The 19885-nt window shown below is 42.5% G+C and overlaps 1 protein-coding gene across 2 annotated transcripts in view; it reads right to left on the bottom strand.

Annotated features, from left to right (window-relative positions):
* Positions 1–10326: 10326 nt before the first annotated feature.
* Positions 10327–19885, bottom strand: part of ubtd2 (ubiquitin domain containing 2) — a 49064-nt gene continuing 39505 nt past the window's right edge. Inside the window, exons 3-4 of one of the 2 annotated variants that reach the window (XR_004562673.1) lie at positions 10967–11565; positions 10327–10931 (exon numbers count right to left, since the gene is read on the bottom strand). Coding sequence is in view for 1 of the 2 variants with exons in the window: in XM_034178109.1 (XP_034034000.1) it covers positions 11057–11565 (509 nt within the window). In the remaining variant the exon portion in view is untranslated. Of the gene's footprint in view, positions 11566–19885 lie in introns of both variants that reach the window. The other variant, XM_034178109.1, reaches the window with a different exon arrangement.

Raw genomic sequence — 19885 nt, 5'->3', positions numbered from 1 at the left:
TGTGTTTGTTCTTTTAAAAAATCACCCTTTTACAAGGTCTGTTAGAAAAGTATCCGACCTTTTTATTTTTTTTAAAAAACCTGATGGATTTGAATCACGTGTGCTTGCATGAGCCAACCTTGCACCTTCGTGCGCATGCGTGATTTTTTTCACGCCTGTCGATTGCGTCATTTGCTTGTAAGCAGCCTTTGTGTGAGGATGGGTGGAGTCTCTCGTCGTTTTTTTCTTTTCAAGGAAATGGCGGAATGACTGGAGCAGCGCGACTGCATCAAATTTTGCCACAAACTGGGCGACAGGCAGGTGGAAACCATTCGGATTATTCAGATGGCTTTCGGTGACGATCCTCTGGGCATCACACAGATTAAGGAGCGGTACAACCGGTTTAAAGACGTCCGCACAACGGTGGAGAGCAAGCCACGCTCCGATCGGCATCAACACGCTGAAACGACCGGATCATTTCCAAAGTGAACGCTGTGGTGATGCGGGACCGTCGTGTGACTATCTGAGAAATTGCGGAAGAGGTGAACATCAGCACTTTTTCGGCACATTCCACTGTGACAGAAGATTTCGCCATGAAAAGAGTGCCGGCGAAATTCATCGGCACGAAGTTGATGGCGCAGCAACAGCGCCTCCGTGTTGAAGCATCACAGGACATGCCCTGACATGTCCAGTTTGTCCACAATTTCTCGGATAGTCACACGACTGAAAAGCCACCGAAAGCCGTCTGAATCTTCCGAATGGTTGACGAGCTGGGCATGCCACAACATGTTCTGTGAGACTTCAATAGTTTCCACCTGGCTGTCGCCCAGTTTGTGGCAAGATTTGATACAGTCGCGCTGCTCCAGTCGTTCCGCCATTTCCTTGCAAAGAAAAAACGAGAGACTCCACCCATCCTCACACAAAGGCTGCTTACAAGCAAATGACGCAACCGACAGGCGTGAAAAAAATCATGCATGCGCACGAAGGTTCAAGGTTGGCTCATGCAAGCACACGTGATTCAAATCCATCAGGTTTTTGAAAAAAATATAAAGGTCGGATACTTTTCTAACAGACCTCGTACATTTTTCAATCCTTTTTTTCACTGCATGTTACTAGTAAGCCATATACCATATCTTTTCTTCTGCAGGCTTCCCATCTTGTGCACCAGCATGGACTCCCAAAATCTCCTGTATAATTTCTTGTATTGTCTATTGTGTTGGTAGCATGGCCCAAGCAGAGGGTCACCCCTTTGAGTCTGGTCTGCTTGAGGTTTCTTCCTCAAATCATCAGAGGGAGTTTTTTCTTACCACTGTCACCTGTGTGCTTGTTCTGGGGGTTGCTAAGGTTAGACCTTACTTGTGCGAAGTGCCTTGAGCCAACTTTGTTGTGATTTGGCACTATATAAATGAAAATAAATTAAATTTAAAAAATACACGTTTACAAACCTAATTTAACATTGTTACATGTGCTAGTGAATTAACACAATTGCACCAGTCAGGTCCATAGGTATTCAGACAGTGACAGATATATCCAAACTATTTAGGAACAGAGAAAGATTTTCTTAAATGGAAGGTGATAAATTCCAGTGACAGTTTTCCAGAAGGGAGACTCAACACAAGATCTGACGTGTTTTCTTGGATGATAATCCTAATTTGCTTTATTCCATCACAAAGACGTGACTGGCGATGCAACAAATTTTGTCGGTGAGGTGTTATAGTGGTTGGCACTGTTGCCTCACAGCACGACGCTCTGGGGTTTGAATCTACCTATGCCCAGTTCCTTTTGATGTTGAGTTTGCATGTTCTCTCTGTGTCTGCGTGGCTTCTCTTTGGGCACTCCACTTTCCTCCCATTTCCAAAGAAATGCAGATTAGCTGAAGAAGAAACTCTAAACTGGCTGTAGGTATGAATGTGTTTGTCTATAATGTGAGAGGAGGGTGGTGTATTGACGATTCTCATCCTGATCAGATTATGTATAAAACATCTTTGAGTTCAATGGAAAACGCTATAGAAATCTAAGTTGATCTTAATAAAAGTTGCACTATTCTTAGAAGCCTATAGGAGAATTCAGGGATGCCGAAAGTGATGACATTCTCACACATGCCCTCCGCAGAACCACGAGTATGCCATTGTTGTTAGCACTTGAATTGTACTGCCATCAACAATTCTCTGATGTAACCATTTTTATTATATGGCTACAAACGGTACGCACGCTGTGATTGGCTGATTTCCGGTCTGATGTTTTCCCAAATCAGACCGTTACCATGACATTCAGTCCGGATCACGTATCAGATCTGCGACTTTGTTTTCAATTTTCACAGTGCAACATAAAACAAAACAAAAAGCGAACAAAGAAATTATGAGCGAAGAATCAAATCAAATCAAAATCAAATCAATTTTATTTATATAGCACCAAATCACAACAAACAGTTGCCCCAAGGCCCTTTGTAGGCAAAAGCCATACAATAATTACAGAAAAACCCCAACGGTCAAAACGACCCCCTGTGAGCAAACACTTGGCGACAGTGGGAAGGAAAAACTCCCTTTTAACAGGGAGAAACCTCCAGCAGAACCAGGCTCAGGGAGGGGCAGTCTTCTGCTGGGACTGGTTGGGGCTGAGGGAGAGAACCAGGAAAAAGACATGCTGTGGAAGAGAGCAGAGATCAATCACTAATGATTAAATGCAGAGTGGTGCATACACAGCAAAAAGAGAACGAAACACCCAGTGCATCATGGGAACCCCCCAGCAGTCTAAGTCTATAGCAGCATAACTAAGGGATGGTTCAGGGTCACCTGATCCAGCCCTAACTATAAGCTTTAGCAAAAAGGAAAGTTTTAAGCCTAATCTTAAAAGTAGAGAGGGTGTCTGTCTCCCTGATCCGAATTGGGAGCTGGTTCCACAGGAGAGGAGCCTGAAAGCTGAAGGCTCTGCCTCCCATTCTACACTTAAAAACCCTAGGAACTACAAGTAAGCCTGCAGTCTGAGAGCGAAGCGCTCTATTGGGGTGATATGGTACTATGAGGTCCCTAAGATAAGATGGGACCTGATTATTCAAAACCTTATAAGTAAGAAGGAGAATTTTAAATTCTATTGTAGAATTAACAGGAAGCCAATGAAGAGAGGCCAATATGGGTGAAATATGCTCTCTCCTTCTATAGTCTCCGTCAGTACTCTAGCTGCAGCATTTTGAATTAACTGAAGGCTTTTCAGGGAACTTTTAGGACAACCTGATAATAATGAATTACAATAGTCCAGCCTAGAGGAAATAAATGCATGAATTAGTTTTTCAGCATCACTCTGAGACAAGACCTTTCTAATTTTAGAGATATTGCGCAAATGCAAAAAAGTCCTACATATTTGTTTAATATGCGCATTGAAGGACATATCCTGATCAAAAATGACTCGAAGATTTCTCACAGTATTACTAGAGGTCAGGGTAATGCCATCCAGAGTAAGGATCTGGTTAGACACCATGTTTCTAAGATTTGTGGGGTCAAGTACAATAACTTCAGTTTTATCTGAATTTAAAAGCAGGAAATTAGAGGTCATCCATGTCTTTATGTCTGTAAGACATTCCTGCAGTTTAACTAACTGGTGTGTGTCCTCTGGCTTCATGGATAGATAAAGCTGGGTATCATCTGCGTAACAATGAAAATTTAAGCAATGCTTTCTAATAATACTGCCTAAGGGAAGCATGTATAAAGTGAATAAAATTGGTCCTAGCACAGAACCTTGTGGAACTCCATAATTAACCTTAGTCTGTGAAGAAGACTCCCCATTTACATGAACAAATTGTAATCTATTAGATACATATGATTCAAACCACCACAGCGCAATGCCTTTAATACCTATGGCATGCTCTAATCTCTGTAATAAAATTTTATGGTCAGCAGTATCAAAAGCAGCACTGAGGTCTAACAGGACAAGCACAGAGATGAGTCCACTGTCTGAGGCCATAAGAAGTAACCTTCACTAATGCTGTTTCTGTACTATGATGAATTCTAAAACCTGACTGAAACTCTTCAAATAGACCATTCTTCTGCAGATGATCAGTTAGCTGTTTTACAACTACCCTTTCAAGAATTTTTGAGAGAAAAGGAAGGTTGGAGATTGGCCTATAATTAGCTAAGATAGCTGGGTCAAGTGATGGCTTTTTAACTAATGGTTTAATTACTGCCACCTTAAAAGCCTGTGGTACATAGCCAACTAATAAAGATAGATTGATCATATTTAAGATCGAAGCATTAATTAATGGTAGGGCTTCCTTGAGCAGCCTGGTAGGAATGGGGTCTAATTGACATGTTGATGGTTTGGAGGAAGTAACTCAGACAGAACAATCAGAGAGAAAGAGTCTAACCAAATGCCAGCATTACTGAAAGCAGCCAAAGATAACGATATGTCTTTGGGATGGTTATGAGTAATTTTTTCTCTAATAGTTAAAATTTTATTAGCAAAGAAAGTCATGAAGTCATTACTAGTTAAAGTTAAAGGAATACTCAGCTCAATAGAGCTCTGACTCTTTGTCAGCCTGGCTACAGTGCTGAAAAGAAACCTGGGGTTGTTCTTATTTTCTTCAATTAGTGATGAGTAAGTAAGATGTCCTAACTTTACGGAGGGCTTTTTTATAGAGCAACAGACTCTTTTTCCAGGCTAAGTGAAGATCTTCTAAATAAGTGAGACGCCATTTCCTCTCCAACTTACGGGTTATCTGCTTTAAGCTGCAAGTTTGTGAGTTATACCACGGAGTCAGGCACTTCTGATTTAAGGCTCTCTTTTTCAGAGGAGCTACAGTATCCAAAGTTGTGCTCAATGAGGATGTAAAACTATTGACGAGATAATCTATCTCACTCACAGAGTTTAAGTAGCTACTCTGCACTGTGTTGGTATATGGCATTGGAGAACATAACAAAGAAGGAATCATATCCTTAAACCTAGTTACAGCACTTTCCAAAAGACTTCTACTGTAATGAAACTTATTCCCCACTGCTGGGTAGTCCATTGAAGTAAATGTAAATGTTATTAAGAAATGATCAGACAGAAGGGAGTTTTCAGGGAATACTGTTAAGTCTTCAATTTCCATACCATAAGTCAGAACAAGCTCTAAAGTATGGTTAAAGTGGTGGGTGGACTCATTTACATTTTGAGCGAAGCCAATTGAGTCTAATAATAGATTAAACGCAGTGTTGAGGCTGTCATTCTCAGCATCTATGTGGATGTTAAAATCACCCACTATAATTATCTTATCTGAGCTAAGCACTAAGTCAGACAAAAGGTCTGAAAATTCACAGAGAAACTCACAGTAACGACCAGGTAGACGATAGATAACAACAAATAAAACTGGTTTTTGGGACTTCCAATTTGGATGGACAAGACTAAGAGTCAAGCTTTCAAATGAATTAAAGCTCTGTCTGGGTTTTTGATTAATTAATAAGCTGGAGTGGAAGATTGCTGCTAATCCTCCCCCTCGGCCCGTGCTACGAGCATTCTGACAGTTAGTGTGACTCGGGGGTGTTGACTCATTTAAACTAACATATTCATCCTGCTGTAACCAGGTTTCTGTAAGGCAGAATAAATCAATATGTTGATCAATTATTATATCATTTACTAACAGGGACTTAGAAGAGAGAGACCTAATGTTTAATTAACCACATTTAACTGTTTTAGTCTGTGGTGCAGTTGAAGGTACTATATTTTCTTTTTGAATTTTTATGCTTAAATAGATTTTTACTGGTTGTTGGTGGTCTGGGAGCAGGCACCATCTCTGCGGGGATGGGGTATTGGGGGGATGGCAGGGGGCGAGAAGCTGCAGAGAGTTGTGTAAGACTACAACTCTGCTTCCTGGTCCCAACCCTGGATAGTCACGGTTTGGAGGGTTTCATAAAATTGGCCAGATTTCTAGAAATGAGAGCTGCTCCATCCAAAGTGAATTTTACATGAAAAAGATGCGAAGAACACCTGCAGAAATACACAGTCAGCAGCCAACCTGTTTTGCAAGTACGTCACTGAAAAGGGACATGTGCCCAACTTTGAAACTTATGACAGACGGATGCTTGACGGAGTACTCGGTCGATTTTACGCGGAAGCTAGACAGCCGAATAGTGAACTTTATAAGAAAACAAGCAGGATGACTCTTCGCCACGGACTTAACAGGCATCTCCAGTCGATCGATGGGATGTCGGTGCAGTATGACAGTAATAATAAAGGCTTCCATCCTGACCAGGTCCGCATAATCACGGGTACACCTCATCAAAAGTCTATAATTGTATAATATCAACGCTGTATTAGTCCAAGAAGAAAGTACTTATTAGTTTCTCCACCACTAAACACAAAAACAAAATCAGGGAATGGAGATAACACTGGTGCAATATGAATGCATTACAAGCCTCTCTGAGCGAGCAGGCAGCTCAATGGGATGACTTGGACAATCAATTTATAGACCTGTGTTTGATCCCCAGTGACCTGTGTCCTTGCACAAGATACTTCATCTCCATTGTCCAAGTCTGCTCAGCTGTAAATAGATATCAGCCTTGGCTGGGACAGTAACTTGTGACGTCCAGATGGAGTCACACACTCTCACCTGCTTTATGCAACAGAGTTATACGCTCAGGCCTCAAGATGTCTATAGGGTGAGTGAGCTAACGTGACACTTGTTTACTATTAACAGAACCCACTAAAAAACAGCAGTGTTGTACTACAGCTGGTGACCTATATTAGCTTGTTGAACAGGTGTACAGTATGATCTCTTTAAATGGTCCAACACCCACCTGATGTCTAACATGTAACCTCACATTAGGACCAATAGCGCAGTACTCAAGACCATCTTTTCAGTTAGTCTTGTCTCAGTATTGAAATTCTAAAAAAAATTATACTCTGTCATGGATTAGAATAACTATACACATTAGTTAAAAATTATAGTACAGTAAATAAATCAATTCACATTGTGTTAAATGGCGCTATATTATGATTGTGTTAGAGGGTATTTAGTAACTCAGAGGAAACAACACTAATTTTGCTGACTCATGCTGAGCTACATAGTAGGTCCCTTCAGCTTCTCGTTTCCACACGGTCACCAAGATGAAACTGGATGCTGATTTGGGACAGGTTTTCCATCAGACTTTCAACATATTCAGTTTTGGTCTACTATGTTTTTTTGTTTTTTTTACATTTTCACTTCAGGCTGACACCAGCTCCCCCAGAGAAACTACACTTTTGAATATTAACAGGGATGATGTTCGTCTAAACTCATGGTCTTGAAAATAGACTTGGTTTATTAAGGCCTTTGCTCGACTTGTTTTCCACCACTCCAAAAATCCCAAAGCCTTGGTTTTGTCACACACAAACCTTTAAGATCTTGGTCTTCACTCAAACTTGATACAGATGGTCCCCATCCCCAACACTCTCCCAAAGTTTGTTGAACAATGAAAAATAGGTAAAAAGCCCCTAGTTCCTTCCAACCAACCACCAGAAATATATGGTGCATGTAATCCATAAGTAAGTCGGACTTGTTTCCAGTGGGGGTTGGCCTCCGCCAGGGCTGCACCTTGTCACAAATTTTGTTTGTGATATTCATGGACAGGATGTTGAGGTGTAGTCAGTGGGAGGAGGGTCTTCAGTTTGGCGGGCTGAGGGTCTCATCACTACTTTTTGCAGATGATGTGGTCCTGTTGGCTTCATCGGCCTGTGACCTCCAGCATTCACTGGGTTGGTTCGCAGCAGAGTGCGAAGCGGCTGGAATGCGGATAAGCACCTCTAAATCTCAGGCCATGGTTCTCAGCAGGAAACTGATGGATTGCCAACTCCAGGTATGGAATGAGGTCTTGCCCCAAGTGAAGGAGTTGATCACGAGTGATGGGACAATGGAGCGTGAGACTGAGCGGAGAATTGGCACAGCAGAGATGGTACTGCATTCGTTCTACCGTACATTTGTGACGAAAAGGGAGCCAAGCCAAAAGGTGAAGCTTCCGATCTACTGGTCAGTCTTCCTTCCAACTGTCACCAATGACATTTGGGTCATGACCGAAAGAACTAGATCACGGGTACAAGCAGCCAAAATGGTTTTCCTCAGGAAGGTGGCTGGTGTCTCTCTTAAAGAAAAGGTGAGAAGCTCAGTCATTCTTGAGGAGCTCAGAGTAGAGCTGCTGCTCTTTGGTGTTAAAAGGAGCCAGCTGAGGTGGTTCGAGCATCTGGTAAGGATGTCCCCTGGGCACCTCCCTAGGGAGGTGTTCCAGGCACGTCTAGCTGGGAGGAGACCTCAGGGAAGATCCAGGACTAGGTGGAAAGATTATATCTCCACACTGGCCTGGGAACGCCTCGGGATCCCCCAGTCAGAGATGGTCAATGCGGCCCGGGAAAGGGAAACATGGGGTCCCCTGCTGGAGCTATTGACCCTGCGACCTGATATCCAGTATAATCGGTTGAAAATGTGTGTATGTATAATCATAAAATACACAAATGTGTTCATCACTTCACTACAAAATAAAATGCAAGAATGTGTTAACTCCCCTTAAAAATGCAGTTTTGAGTTTATTTTAAGCTTTACAACAGGTCCTTGATTTCCCTTTCTGTAATTTGTAGAAAAGGGACTTCTCTCGTACGATGCAATTCATCACAGTAAGTAGAACACAACAGCCTTGATGTGAAGAATATCTGAATATTGACGTGAAGTTGTCCTTCGCCTGAAATGCATGAGCTGACTTCTTCAGGAGCAGCCATGACAAGCACAGATCCTTCAGGCCCAACAACACTGTTCACCTGACGCAATCAAACGCTGCTCTTCCGTGCCTCTGAGCGCTGACTGTGGGATGGAACACAGCTGCACCAAACTACAAACTTTCCAATCAAAACTCTAATGCATGTTCCCAACGTCGCTAATGTAACGGTGAGAAGCACCTAATTTTCTGTCAGTCATGTGCAGGTATGAAACCACAGAAAATGAAAACTCAAGACACTGTCAGCTATGATGCACATGCACAGGGGATTTCCCACAAATCCACTACCGTATTTTAAATTCCATAACAATTATGACAGCAGATTTAATACCTCAAAGATATCTCACATCCACTTCCCCTAGGCTTGTCTTTTGACATTTAACAGTCATTACTTGTCCTTCCTCTGCAACAATGCTTCAGAACTTACTTGACAATTAACAATGTGACTGAATTGTTGGCAGGATGACAAAAAATCCTTCCTTATTCCAACAGCGGCTGAACAGGGTCAATACTGCAGCATCACTCTGATGTAAAACTGGGAAAACCACTGAAACACTTCCTTCAAAGCGCCAGATTTTACTGGCTTTCATCCACTGAACTCCTCTGTTTTTGTGGAGATTCTCCTTTCTTATGAATTAACAGAAGGAAGTTGTGAAATGACAGGAAGGACACACACAGGAAAAGGGAAGAACTTCTGTTCATGATTTTTCTCCAGATAGTGTCTTTTGTTTGAGCTTCAGTTCGTAGAGCTCATTAAAAAAGTTGACAGTGTGTTTACTAAAGCAAAAAAAAACAAAAAAAAAAAACATTTTTGTCACGCAAGTTGCTGTACTTGGTTGTTTGAAAACACTACTGCTATCCTTTTTTAAAAAGTATTCTTTCAGTGCCCATCACTTTAAATGGAAAGGCTCTGTTCCTGGCTACACCCTCTCTTTTATCAGAGTGCGGGGGACACCTCCATGCGTCTCCCACAGACTGGGCAGGTGTGCCACACAATGCAAATTAAAGCAGGACTCCAAATATGGAATTGCGTGACGTCACAGATGTTGATAAGGTAGCACATGTCATGGTCTGAGTTTGTTAACTGTTTTATTTCTTGTCTCTGATCTGTTTGTTATTTTTCTCAGTTCATTGGTTTTTGTTTGTTCATTCTCTTGCTGGGTTTTTCTGCTTGGGCCTGTCTCAACTTCTCATGTCTTTCTCTTGGTTCTTGGTGGTGGGTGTTTCTCTCTCTCTCTGGCCACAACCTGCTTTTGGTGATTTCCATGCACACCTGTTCCTGATTTCCTGATTACCACCTGGGGTTATATAAGCTCACTGGGTCTGTTAGCTCTTCGTCAGTTTGTTGTGCCTTGTGCCTCCAGCTGTGTACCTTCGTTCCACAGTCCTGCCTGTCTCCTGTGTTCCTAACCTCCAGCCTGTTGCACTGACCACGCCTTTTTGCCTGGTGATTTTTGTACTGCTGCTTTTCCTGGGCTGCCAACTCGTGTACCAACCTCTGCTATCCACACCAGTAAAGCCTTCTGTTTGTTAGAGCTGTACATTTGTGTCCAGCAATTCCTGACCATCTAGCCTGATAGCGCAAAGAGATTTTGCATGATTTAGCACTTTTAAAATGGCAAAATAAGGTTTCAAAAGGTGGGAGTCAATCACATTTATTCACTGCACAATTTTTTTTCAATCCTGCAGAATTTAACAGATAAATTATTTAAAAACTGCATAGTCTTCGCTTTGATGACAAAAACGCTTTGTTTAAATGATCACAAACTGGCAATGCATGAGACTGCAACATTGGTGCCACCGTATGAATAAGTTAAAAAAAATCATACTGCACCATTTTACCACATTGGTAAGTGTGGGTGTTTTCTGACCGTGTATGAACATCCACGCACACACACACTGACCATTTAATGTTTATTGTTATGATATCTCTGACTGTATAAAGCATCTACTCCAGTGGCAGCTTGGAATACGTCCAGTCTGCCATAAATTCAATATGGATCCCTGTATCTTCGGAAACAGAATCCTGCTACCAGGTTTGCTTGACCGCAAAACATAAAAGGAAAAAGTAAATGTAGAAACATTCGTATACCAGTGTTGCAAAAGAAACCCTTTAAAACATAAAGTTCTCTGTCGTTTGGATTCCATAGGAACACTTCAAAAATGTCAGAATATCCAAATATAAAACTGACAAGAAGTCTTCTCAATTCAAGAGTTCATTTGCTTCTGCTCGCCCAAACAGAGCCCTTCTCAGCAAAACCTGATAAAACAATCAAAAGTAGAGAAGGGAGTGGTAGAAAATACATTTTTCTCCCATCCCTCAATGTCATTTGTTGTCTTTTCTGCTACCAATCCACCAACACGCCCACCTAATTCTCCACTGGCGTGGGGTCTTGTGACGGTGTGGTCACTCCTCCTGCAGTGCCTTGTCCAGATGCCGCTGCTGTATGTCCTGGTGTGAATGTTGGGATTGGCAGCGGCTGGCTGAGAATGACTTGCACTACGTAGTCCCTGGAGATGTTGAGCTGGTCCAAACGCAGCCGGTCTGTCAGTGGTCGCCCTGAGAAAAACCAGCGCTGGGTGGCAGCCGGCACACCTTCCTGATTTTGTAGACGGCGCTTCATCATGCCCACTGTATCGGTGGAGCGCACAGCCAGACGGAGATCGCGACCTGTGGAAAGCCGTAGCCGAAGCTGGCACTCCCCTCCTGAGCTGGGGTCGCTAATGCTGCCCGTGGACGGATCAGCAGCCCCGGAGTCCGGATCAGAACCATCAGGCTCATCAGAGCGCTCCTCAATCATGTTGACTGGAGGGGACAGGCAGTAGACAGGGAGCTGGTATCGATTCCCCAGTTCATCGTAACATTCAGTCAGTGCTCCTGGAAGAAAGACAACAATCAACTGTTATGATGCAGGAGAAGGTAGATATTTATGAGCTGAGGGATGCTGGTAGATAATTCAGAAGTGTATTCTTCAAAGCTCCTTCCCTCATTCACATCAAGCAGAAGGAATGGAAGGTGGAGCCTTTTGACAGAGTTAGTGGTTCTGTATATGGGAAAAGCCAGACATATGTGGATTCTAGTCTAACCACGTTCTTGATCAGAGGCACTTTTAGTCTCAAAATGTGACTTTTGGATGCATTTTAAATTAACTGCTTTGAAGTAACCACCACCACCAGACCAAGAATGTACACAGAGGGGAAAAAAAAGGTCAGAGAAAAAAGGCAGTGGTGGTTCATTCTCTGCATATGAAGCCACTAAACATTTCCACAGAAATAGTTGTTAGCTGGTGTATGAATGTGTAAAATGTTTCTGTGTAGGTTCCCAGTTGTCCAGGTTATTTCCATAGTAGAGATGCTTGAATCTTCGACTGGACTGGGTTGCTTGATGCAAGGACGTTTTGCTTCAAATCGCAGAAGCTTCCTCAGCTACAATTCTAGAGAAGAATAAACATTACAATTACAATTACATTACAACAATTAGAGCTATTGTTTAGTCACTAGCCTATAGCAGTCTGCCTCTCGGTAGGAGGGGTCTGGTTAGGTTTAAAACTCCAGCTTTTGTGGCGTCTGTTTATTCTTCTCTACAAGAGTCAAGACAGAAGTCAGACTACCAGAGCAAGAATTGTAGCTGAGGAAGCTTCTGCGATTTGAAGCGAAACGTCCTCACGTCAAGCAACGCAGTCCAGTCGAAGATTCAAGCTTCTCTACTATGAATGTGTAAAATCTAAGTTTGAACACCTGGCTTTCACCCAAATCTAAACTTCTGAGTTCATTTAAGCATGAGAAGTGATTGATATGAAAGCGATGCTGAAGATGGGGACTTTTCTGCCCATGTTTTGTTATAATGTTTTGTTATAAAGATGAATATCAGTTAATTAAAAAAAATTAGGATTATACCAGATAGCAGTGTATTTGTATGTGTCAATGTTGAGTTCCTGATCTCTTTTACAGTTCACCAGGCTGACTGAGTTCAAATTATGGTGTTTTTGAAGCAGTTGTGGATTTTAATAAGTGTACCAAGAAAATGGTGTTTGCAAAGTGCACTGTTATTACAGTGTATTTGTTTCAGCTCTCACCAAGAGGCTTTCTGGTCTCTCTGATGGATCCATTTCACTATATAGTGTAGCTGAGTGGATAAAAAACAAAAAAGAACAGTTGGTGCATCTAAACCTCCTTGGAATTTGCTTTTTTTCTTGCAAAGTTGTAAGTTCACTTCATGTTTTATTGTTTTCTAAAAAATGGAATGATTGAAGAGTGATAAACCATTTATCTGTTAGAGTTATAGATAGTGTGGTAAAGTAAGCTGCTTTGAGGGAGAATTTTCATTTTAATAGGTGGAAATGCATCCTATAGATAGTGGAAGATTTACCAAACATTATAAACTGCTGGGTAACACTTAGTGGTTAAACACTGTTGCCTCACAGCAAAGTCATGGGATTGCTTCCCACCCAGGCCTTTATGTGTGGAGTTTGCATGTTTGTGTGGGTTCCCTCCGGGTTCACTGGCTTCCTTCCACTTTCACAGACATGCAGGTGAGGTGAATTGGAAACTTTACATTGACCGTGGGCATGAGTGAGGGTGTGGCTGTGTTTGTCGCCCCGCGGCAGACTGGCGTCCTATCCGAGGTGGACCCGGGCTTTTGCCGTGGGATTGACTCCAGTCCCCCTGTGACTCTGACCTGGCGTAAGTAAGTATAGAAAATGAATGAATATAAACAGTCATCTGTGATTTTAATCAGTGGTACATAATTAAAGTGGAATAAAACTGACAGAGTGGACAAAACGTTGATACCCAAATATCTAATTTAGTCAATAAGGAATGGGATCAAGGAATTTTGCTTTGTAGAATCCAAAGCACACTCAGAACATGTGTTGTGCTGTTTCGGTGTTCTCTCTCTTCCTCTCCTTCAGGGCCTGAGCAGTGGAGCTGATTGATCACACTTGTGTCTGTTGGAACACCTGCAACTAACCACACTGTCAGCATATAAACTTCAGTTTCTCCACTTCACCCTCTCCAGAATCTACAGTTCCGTTCTGCAGTAACCTGGCCTCTGTGTTTGTTCCTTGTTCCCTAGTTTTCCTTCCCGTGACTCCTGCCGTGCCGTCTCACACTCATTCTTGTCTTGTTTTCCCACAGTTCCTTGCTACCAGTCAGCTCCGCTGTTTCTACCGTTTCTGATATATCCATCCACGACCGGTGTCTCCTCCGCCTCTATGACCGCCAATCCATTTTCAATCTAACATCAGTTATATAAACCTTGTTTTTTTTATCACCGCCTCAGCACAGAGTCCTACTCTTTGACCTCTGAACCTGATAACATGGGAGGACAGTAGATTTGTTCTAACTTATACCATCTTTAGAAACCCTGGAAAATGTATTTTTAGATTAAATGTAGGTCCTGCTAGAGCTTAATTTTATGCTCTGGAGGTATGTATGAATTCCTGAAAAAACAGTGACTTTGAGAACATTAAGGAAAGAGTGATTTATTCAAGCAGGGCTGAAAACTAGTACAGTGTCAGTCACTGCCTAATCTGAAGCATCTGTGACGCCATGACAATGTAAGTGAAGCACTGAAGCGTTTCAGCATGTCTCACAAGCAAAGCGTCCTTCCTCAGGCACTGCGCCTCGCAGACTGTCTGCACTCTGCACTTCATCTCAACTGAGTTGACAGAGACCGTAGGAGGAAAACTGGTATTGCAGGTTTGATTGCCATGGGTGAAGAGTGCCACAGCAGCTCAGTGGGAGGTGTGCCAGGCTGGCCCACAGTGTGTGAGCTGGAATGCTTGTGTTTTTAATCCACCAAACAGTAGGGTTGTTTAAATTCACAAAATGTGGATTACACCTGCCAAACACGATTTGCAACTTGTAGGTTAGGCTTAAGTTAAAGCACACATTACAAAGTGATAAAACAATTTATGTATTAACTTATTTTACAAGGGTCATATTACACAAAATTGTTTGCGCTCCGCCAACACTAGTTTCCAATTCCAAAAAACATTCAAAGTCAAAGTCCTGTTAGAAGTGGTTTTTCATAAGTTAAATCACATGTGATCAAATGTCAGGAGTATGTATTTAGTTCATGCACTTGAATCGAAGTTTATTTTGTGGTGTTGTCAGGGTTTTTTTTTTCCAACTTTTTTGGTTTTTGAATTCTTTTTCAGTTTTCACTAAACATTGGTTAACTTTGCTATGCACAATTTCTCATTGCTTTTTGGCACTTGGTTTCTGACTGATAACTAGAAGAGAGACAAAGAAGCATAAAATTAAAACCTCCATCCAATTTTGGTGCTGTAGATGAATCCCTAAGAGAAAAATGAGAGTGATTGAGGCACTTTTGATTGAGATACGAGGTCTATTAGAAAAGTATCCAACCTTATTATTTTTTTCAAAAACCATATGGATTTGAATCACGTGTGATTGCGTCAGACAAGCTTGAACCCTCGTGCGCTCCTCTTTCCATGACAAAAACTCCAGTAACAGTGGAATGTGCCGTTCATTTCCAAACTGGACGCTGTGTTTTATCCGGGACGTCGTCTGACTAGCACAGGAATTGTGAAAAGACGTGGACATCAGCACTTTTTCGGCACACTGAGACAGACGTGCGGAGGAATTCTGCGCGTCGCGGCGGTGCCGCATGGCGCACAGCAATGCCGTGATGAAGCCTCACGGGACATGTTCTGGCATGTCCAGGCACATCCACAATTTCTCGGATAATCACTCGATGGAAAAACCAACGACAGCTGTCTGAACGCCATCTCAAAGCCGTCCTGTGAGACCAAAACGGCAGTGGTTTTGTCTCGCTCCAGTAGCGATTCCATCGTGATGCGCGAAGCCTCCGCTCGGCTTTCCATGACAAAATCTGCCAGAAAATGGTTGATGTCCAGAGAAATGGCACAGGATGGTCACAGATCCAGACAGCCATCTGTTTAGAAATGAAATGGTCGTTCAGCCTGTCGATGGCGGCTTCGGAGCGCGGCGCGCCCCACAGCCACTGGGGGCCGTCCTTAAAGTGACAGTAACACTCCTTATTCTCTACGAAGCCCGTAACATTTTTACCGAAAGCCAGATAAATTTTTCTAATGGTTTCCAGCTGCCAGTCTCTAACAGTTTCTGAAAAAAGTCTGATGGAAAAAAAGCCCAAATCATTCCGCCATTTCCTGACAATGAAAATCCGACGAGGGGGCTGGACCACTCCTCACTCAAAGCCTGCTCACAGGCGAATGACGCAACCGACAGGCGTGGAAATCTCACGCATGCGCACAAGGGTTCAAGCTTGTCTGACGCAATCACACGTGATTCAAATCCATATGGTTTTTGAAAAAAATAATAAGGTCGGATACTTTTCTAATAGACCTCGTATAATGCAAAATGTACACCAAATGGGATTTTCAATATTAAATTCAAATGTCCACAAACTCCACAACCCGGATCAGATCCGAATCAAACTTTGTCATGTTAAAGAGCGGGATTTTCCCCGACTTTGACTTTTGACCTTGAAAATTTTATTCTTTCTTGCCTATCAGGATATGAATCGTCTGTAAAAATTGCGTAACGATATATGAAAAATTGTGGGCTCCCGGCTGTTCACAAACAGGGGCAAAAACATAATCTCCGTAATTACATTTGACAGTTCCATCTAGCTGGGGTTTCATCCAAGTCCCATAGTATTTCTCTGTGTGTACAGTTCATGAAGAAACTCAACTGCTGCAAGTAAAATTTTCATATGTTTTAAAGACAGCCAGTGATTTATCCTAGCTTGTGGAATAGGTGCACAGCATTTAAAATCACACAGTACTCACCTGATGTCCAAAATGTAATGACAACACTTACACACATTAAGCTCATTTGCCTTGGCCAAACATCACTGCCCCATTCCCCCGCTGGCCTGTACTCACTCTGCACTCCACATTCCAAACCTGAGCATGTTTACGTCAACGGAATGAAACATTTGTGGTGAGAAAGTGAAAGTGTGAAAGATAACTGAAATTAGACCCCATTTGCATGAGATTATTTTGAAAGTGAAGTTATATTTATTATGGTTGAACAGCATGGGATAAGAAAGGTCGACATAAATGACAAAGATGGGAGTGGCTACTCAAGAAACCGTCGAAATACATGGTTGTCACCCCTTAAAAAATAAAAATTTGCCAGACTTGTGTGCTTTTTTCTTTGTTGTATGGTCTGCCAAAGAATGGATTTGTGTAGTTACCTTCTATCATGTAGCTTTAAGTTGTCAGCTTCAATTTTTTTTGGGGGGGGGGGGGGGGGGGGGCAGGGGGGGGTGGCTATATGTGCTCTGTCCAGTGGTGAGCAATGGTGCGAGCTCCGTGTGAAGAGAAGGAAATCCAAACATGTCCCATGTGTGCATGACAAAGCAGGTTATCCATAGATGCAGTGTCTCTTTTCCAAATGTGTCTTTATATGTCTCCATACTTCAGATAAACAGCAGGAAACTCCTTTGCCACAGGATATTACTGACGTGCTGACACAGAATTAATATAACCTGAAGTAATTTCTATGGATTGTTTTACAGAACGTAAAAGGTGCCACAATATTTACTGGCAACAAATGTGCAGTGGGAATTATCACGGGATGCACAAGCTCTGTGATTTTGTTCTCAGCAGTGATGAATCTCCTTGTTAAGTCAGCAGAAAAATTGCGCCGGGGGGCTAAGCTGGCAAACGGCATCCAGCAGGTACCTGTAAGAGCATTCATGGATGAACTTACCATCATGGCAAAGTCAGTACCAGAAGGAAGATGGATCTTGGAGGACCTGGTCGAGCTCATTGATTGGGCACGGATGGAGTTCAAACCTGGAAAATCAAGGAGCCTGGTACTGAGGAAAGGATATGTCCAGGACCACTTCCGCTTTAAGATCAAGGACACAGTTATCCCTACACTTAAGGAAAGACCGGTGAAGAGCTTAGGGAAATGGTATAGGGCGGACCTCAATGACAGAGTGTGAAAGAGATGTTTAGCCAAACAAAGACTTGGATGACATCCCTGGAGAAGAGCGGTTTACCTGGCAAGTATAAGGCGGTGGCAGTAATTAAACCATTACTTAAAAAGCCATCACTTGACTCAGCTATCTTAGCTAATTATAGGCCAATCTCCAACCTTCCTTTTCTCTCAAAAATTCTTGAAAGGGTAGTTGTAAAACAGCTAACTGATCATCTGCAGAGGAATGGTCTATTTGAAGAGTTTCAGTCAGGTTTTAGAATTCATCATAGTACAGAAACAGCATTAGTGAAGGTTACAAATGATCTTATGGCCTCGGACAGTGGACTCATCTCTGTGCTTGTTCTGTTAGACCTCAGTGCTGCTTTTGATACTGTTGACCATAAAATTTTATTACAGAGATTAGAGCATGCCATAGGTATTAAAGGCACTGCGCTGCGGTGGTTTGAATCATATTTGTCTAATAGATTACAATTTGTTCATGTAAATGGGGAATCTTCTTCACAGACTAAAGTTAATTATGGAGTTCCACAAGGTTCTGTGCTAGGACCAATTTTATTCACTTTATACATGCTTCCCTTAGGCAGTATTATTAGACGGTATTGCTTAAATTTTCATTGTTACGCAGATGATACGCAGCTTTATCTATCCATGAAGCCAGAGGACACACACCAATTAGCTAAACTGCAGGATTGTCTTACAGACATAAAGACATGGATGACCTCTAATTTCCTGCTTTTAAACTCAGATAAAACTGAAGTTATTGTACTTGGCCCCACAAATCTTAGAAACATGGTGTCTAACCAGATCCTTACTCTGGATGGCATTACCCTGACCTCTAGTAATACTGTGAGAAATCTTGGAGTCATTTTTGATCAGGATATGTCATTCAAAGCGCATATTAAACAAATATGTAGGACTGCTTTTTTGCATTTACGCAATATCTCTAAAATCAGAAAGGTCTTGTCTCAGAGTGATGCTGAAAAACTAATTCATGCATTTATTTCCTCTAGGCTGGACTATTGTAATTCATTATTATCAGGTTGTCCTAAAAGTTCCCTAAAAAGCCTTCAGTTAATTCAAAATGCTGCAGCTAGAGTACTGACGGGGACTAGAAGGAGAGAGCATATCTCACCCATATTGGCCTCTCTTCATTGGCTTCCTGTTAATTCTAGAATAGAATTTAAAATTCTTCTTCTTACTTATAAGGTTTTGAATAATCAGGTCCCATCTTATCTTAGGGACCTCGTAGTACCATATCACCCCAATAGAGCGCTTCGCTCTCAGACTGCAGGCTTACTTGTAGTTCCTAGGGTTTGTAAGAGTAGAATGGGAGGCAGAGCCTTCAGCTTTCAGGCTCCTCTCCTGTGGAACCAGCTCCCAATTCAGATCAGGGAGACAGACACCCTCTCTACTTTTAAGATTAGGCTTAAAACTTTAAAACAGCATGTCTTTTTCCTGGTTCTCTCCCTCAGCCCCAACCAGTCCCAGCAGAAGACTGCCCCTCCCTGAGCCTGGTTCTGCTGGAGGTTTCTTCCTGTTAAAGGGGAGTTTTTCCTTCCCACTGTAGCCAAGTGCTTGCTCACAGGGGGTCGTTTTGACCGTTGGGGTTTTACATAATTATTGTATGGCCTTGCCTTACAATATAAAGCGCCTTGGGGCAACTGTTTGTTGTGATTTGGCGCTATATAAAAAAATTGATTGATTGATTGATTGAAGGCCTGGGGGTACCAGTACGGGGTACTCCCTAGGTTGCTGTGGTTACTGCTTGTTATTGAAATACCGGTCTCCTCTGTTGAGGTACTGGAGAGATCAAGCTCCACCTATCTAAGGAGATGGTTAGGTGTACCGAAAAGCTTTAGCTCCACTGGATTGTACAGCACAGGCAGCAAGTTGCAGCTGCCTGTAACATCGGTTGTAGAGGAGTTTAAAGTGACAAAGATACGGCAGGCCATGATGTTGCGAGATAGCAAGGATGAGAGAGTGCGGCAGGCAGATATTACCGTCAGGACGGGTCGCAAGTGGTCAGCCAGTAGAGCACTAACAGAGGTGGAGAACTGGCTGTACCAGGCGGACATTGTGGGGACAGTAGCTAGGGGCAGGCTTGGACTGGGTTGTTCAACTAGGACAAGCTGGGAAAAAGCAAATCCAAATGAACGACGATACATGGTGCAGAGAGAGATCCGTAAGGTCGAGGAGGAGACCCGGCATGTAAAGGCCATAGCCATGAAAAAGCAAGG

Source organism: Thalassophryne amazonica, chromosome 9, assembly GCF_902500255.1.
Source record: "Thalassophryne amazonica chromosome 9, fThaAma1.1, whole genome shotgun sequence".
In the NCBI taxonomy this organism is placed as follows: Eukaryota; Metazoa; Chordata; class Actinopteri; order Batrachoidiformes; family Batrachoididae; genus Thalassophryne; species Thalassophryne amazonica.
The sequence above is the reverse complement of the archived record's forward strand: the minus strand, read 5'-3'. Positions and strand labels throughout refer to the sequence as shown.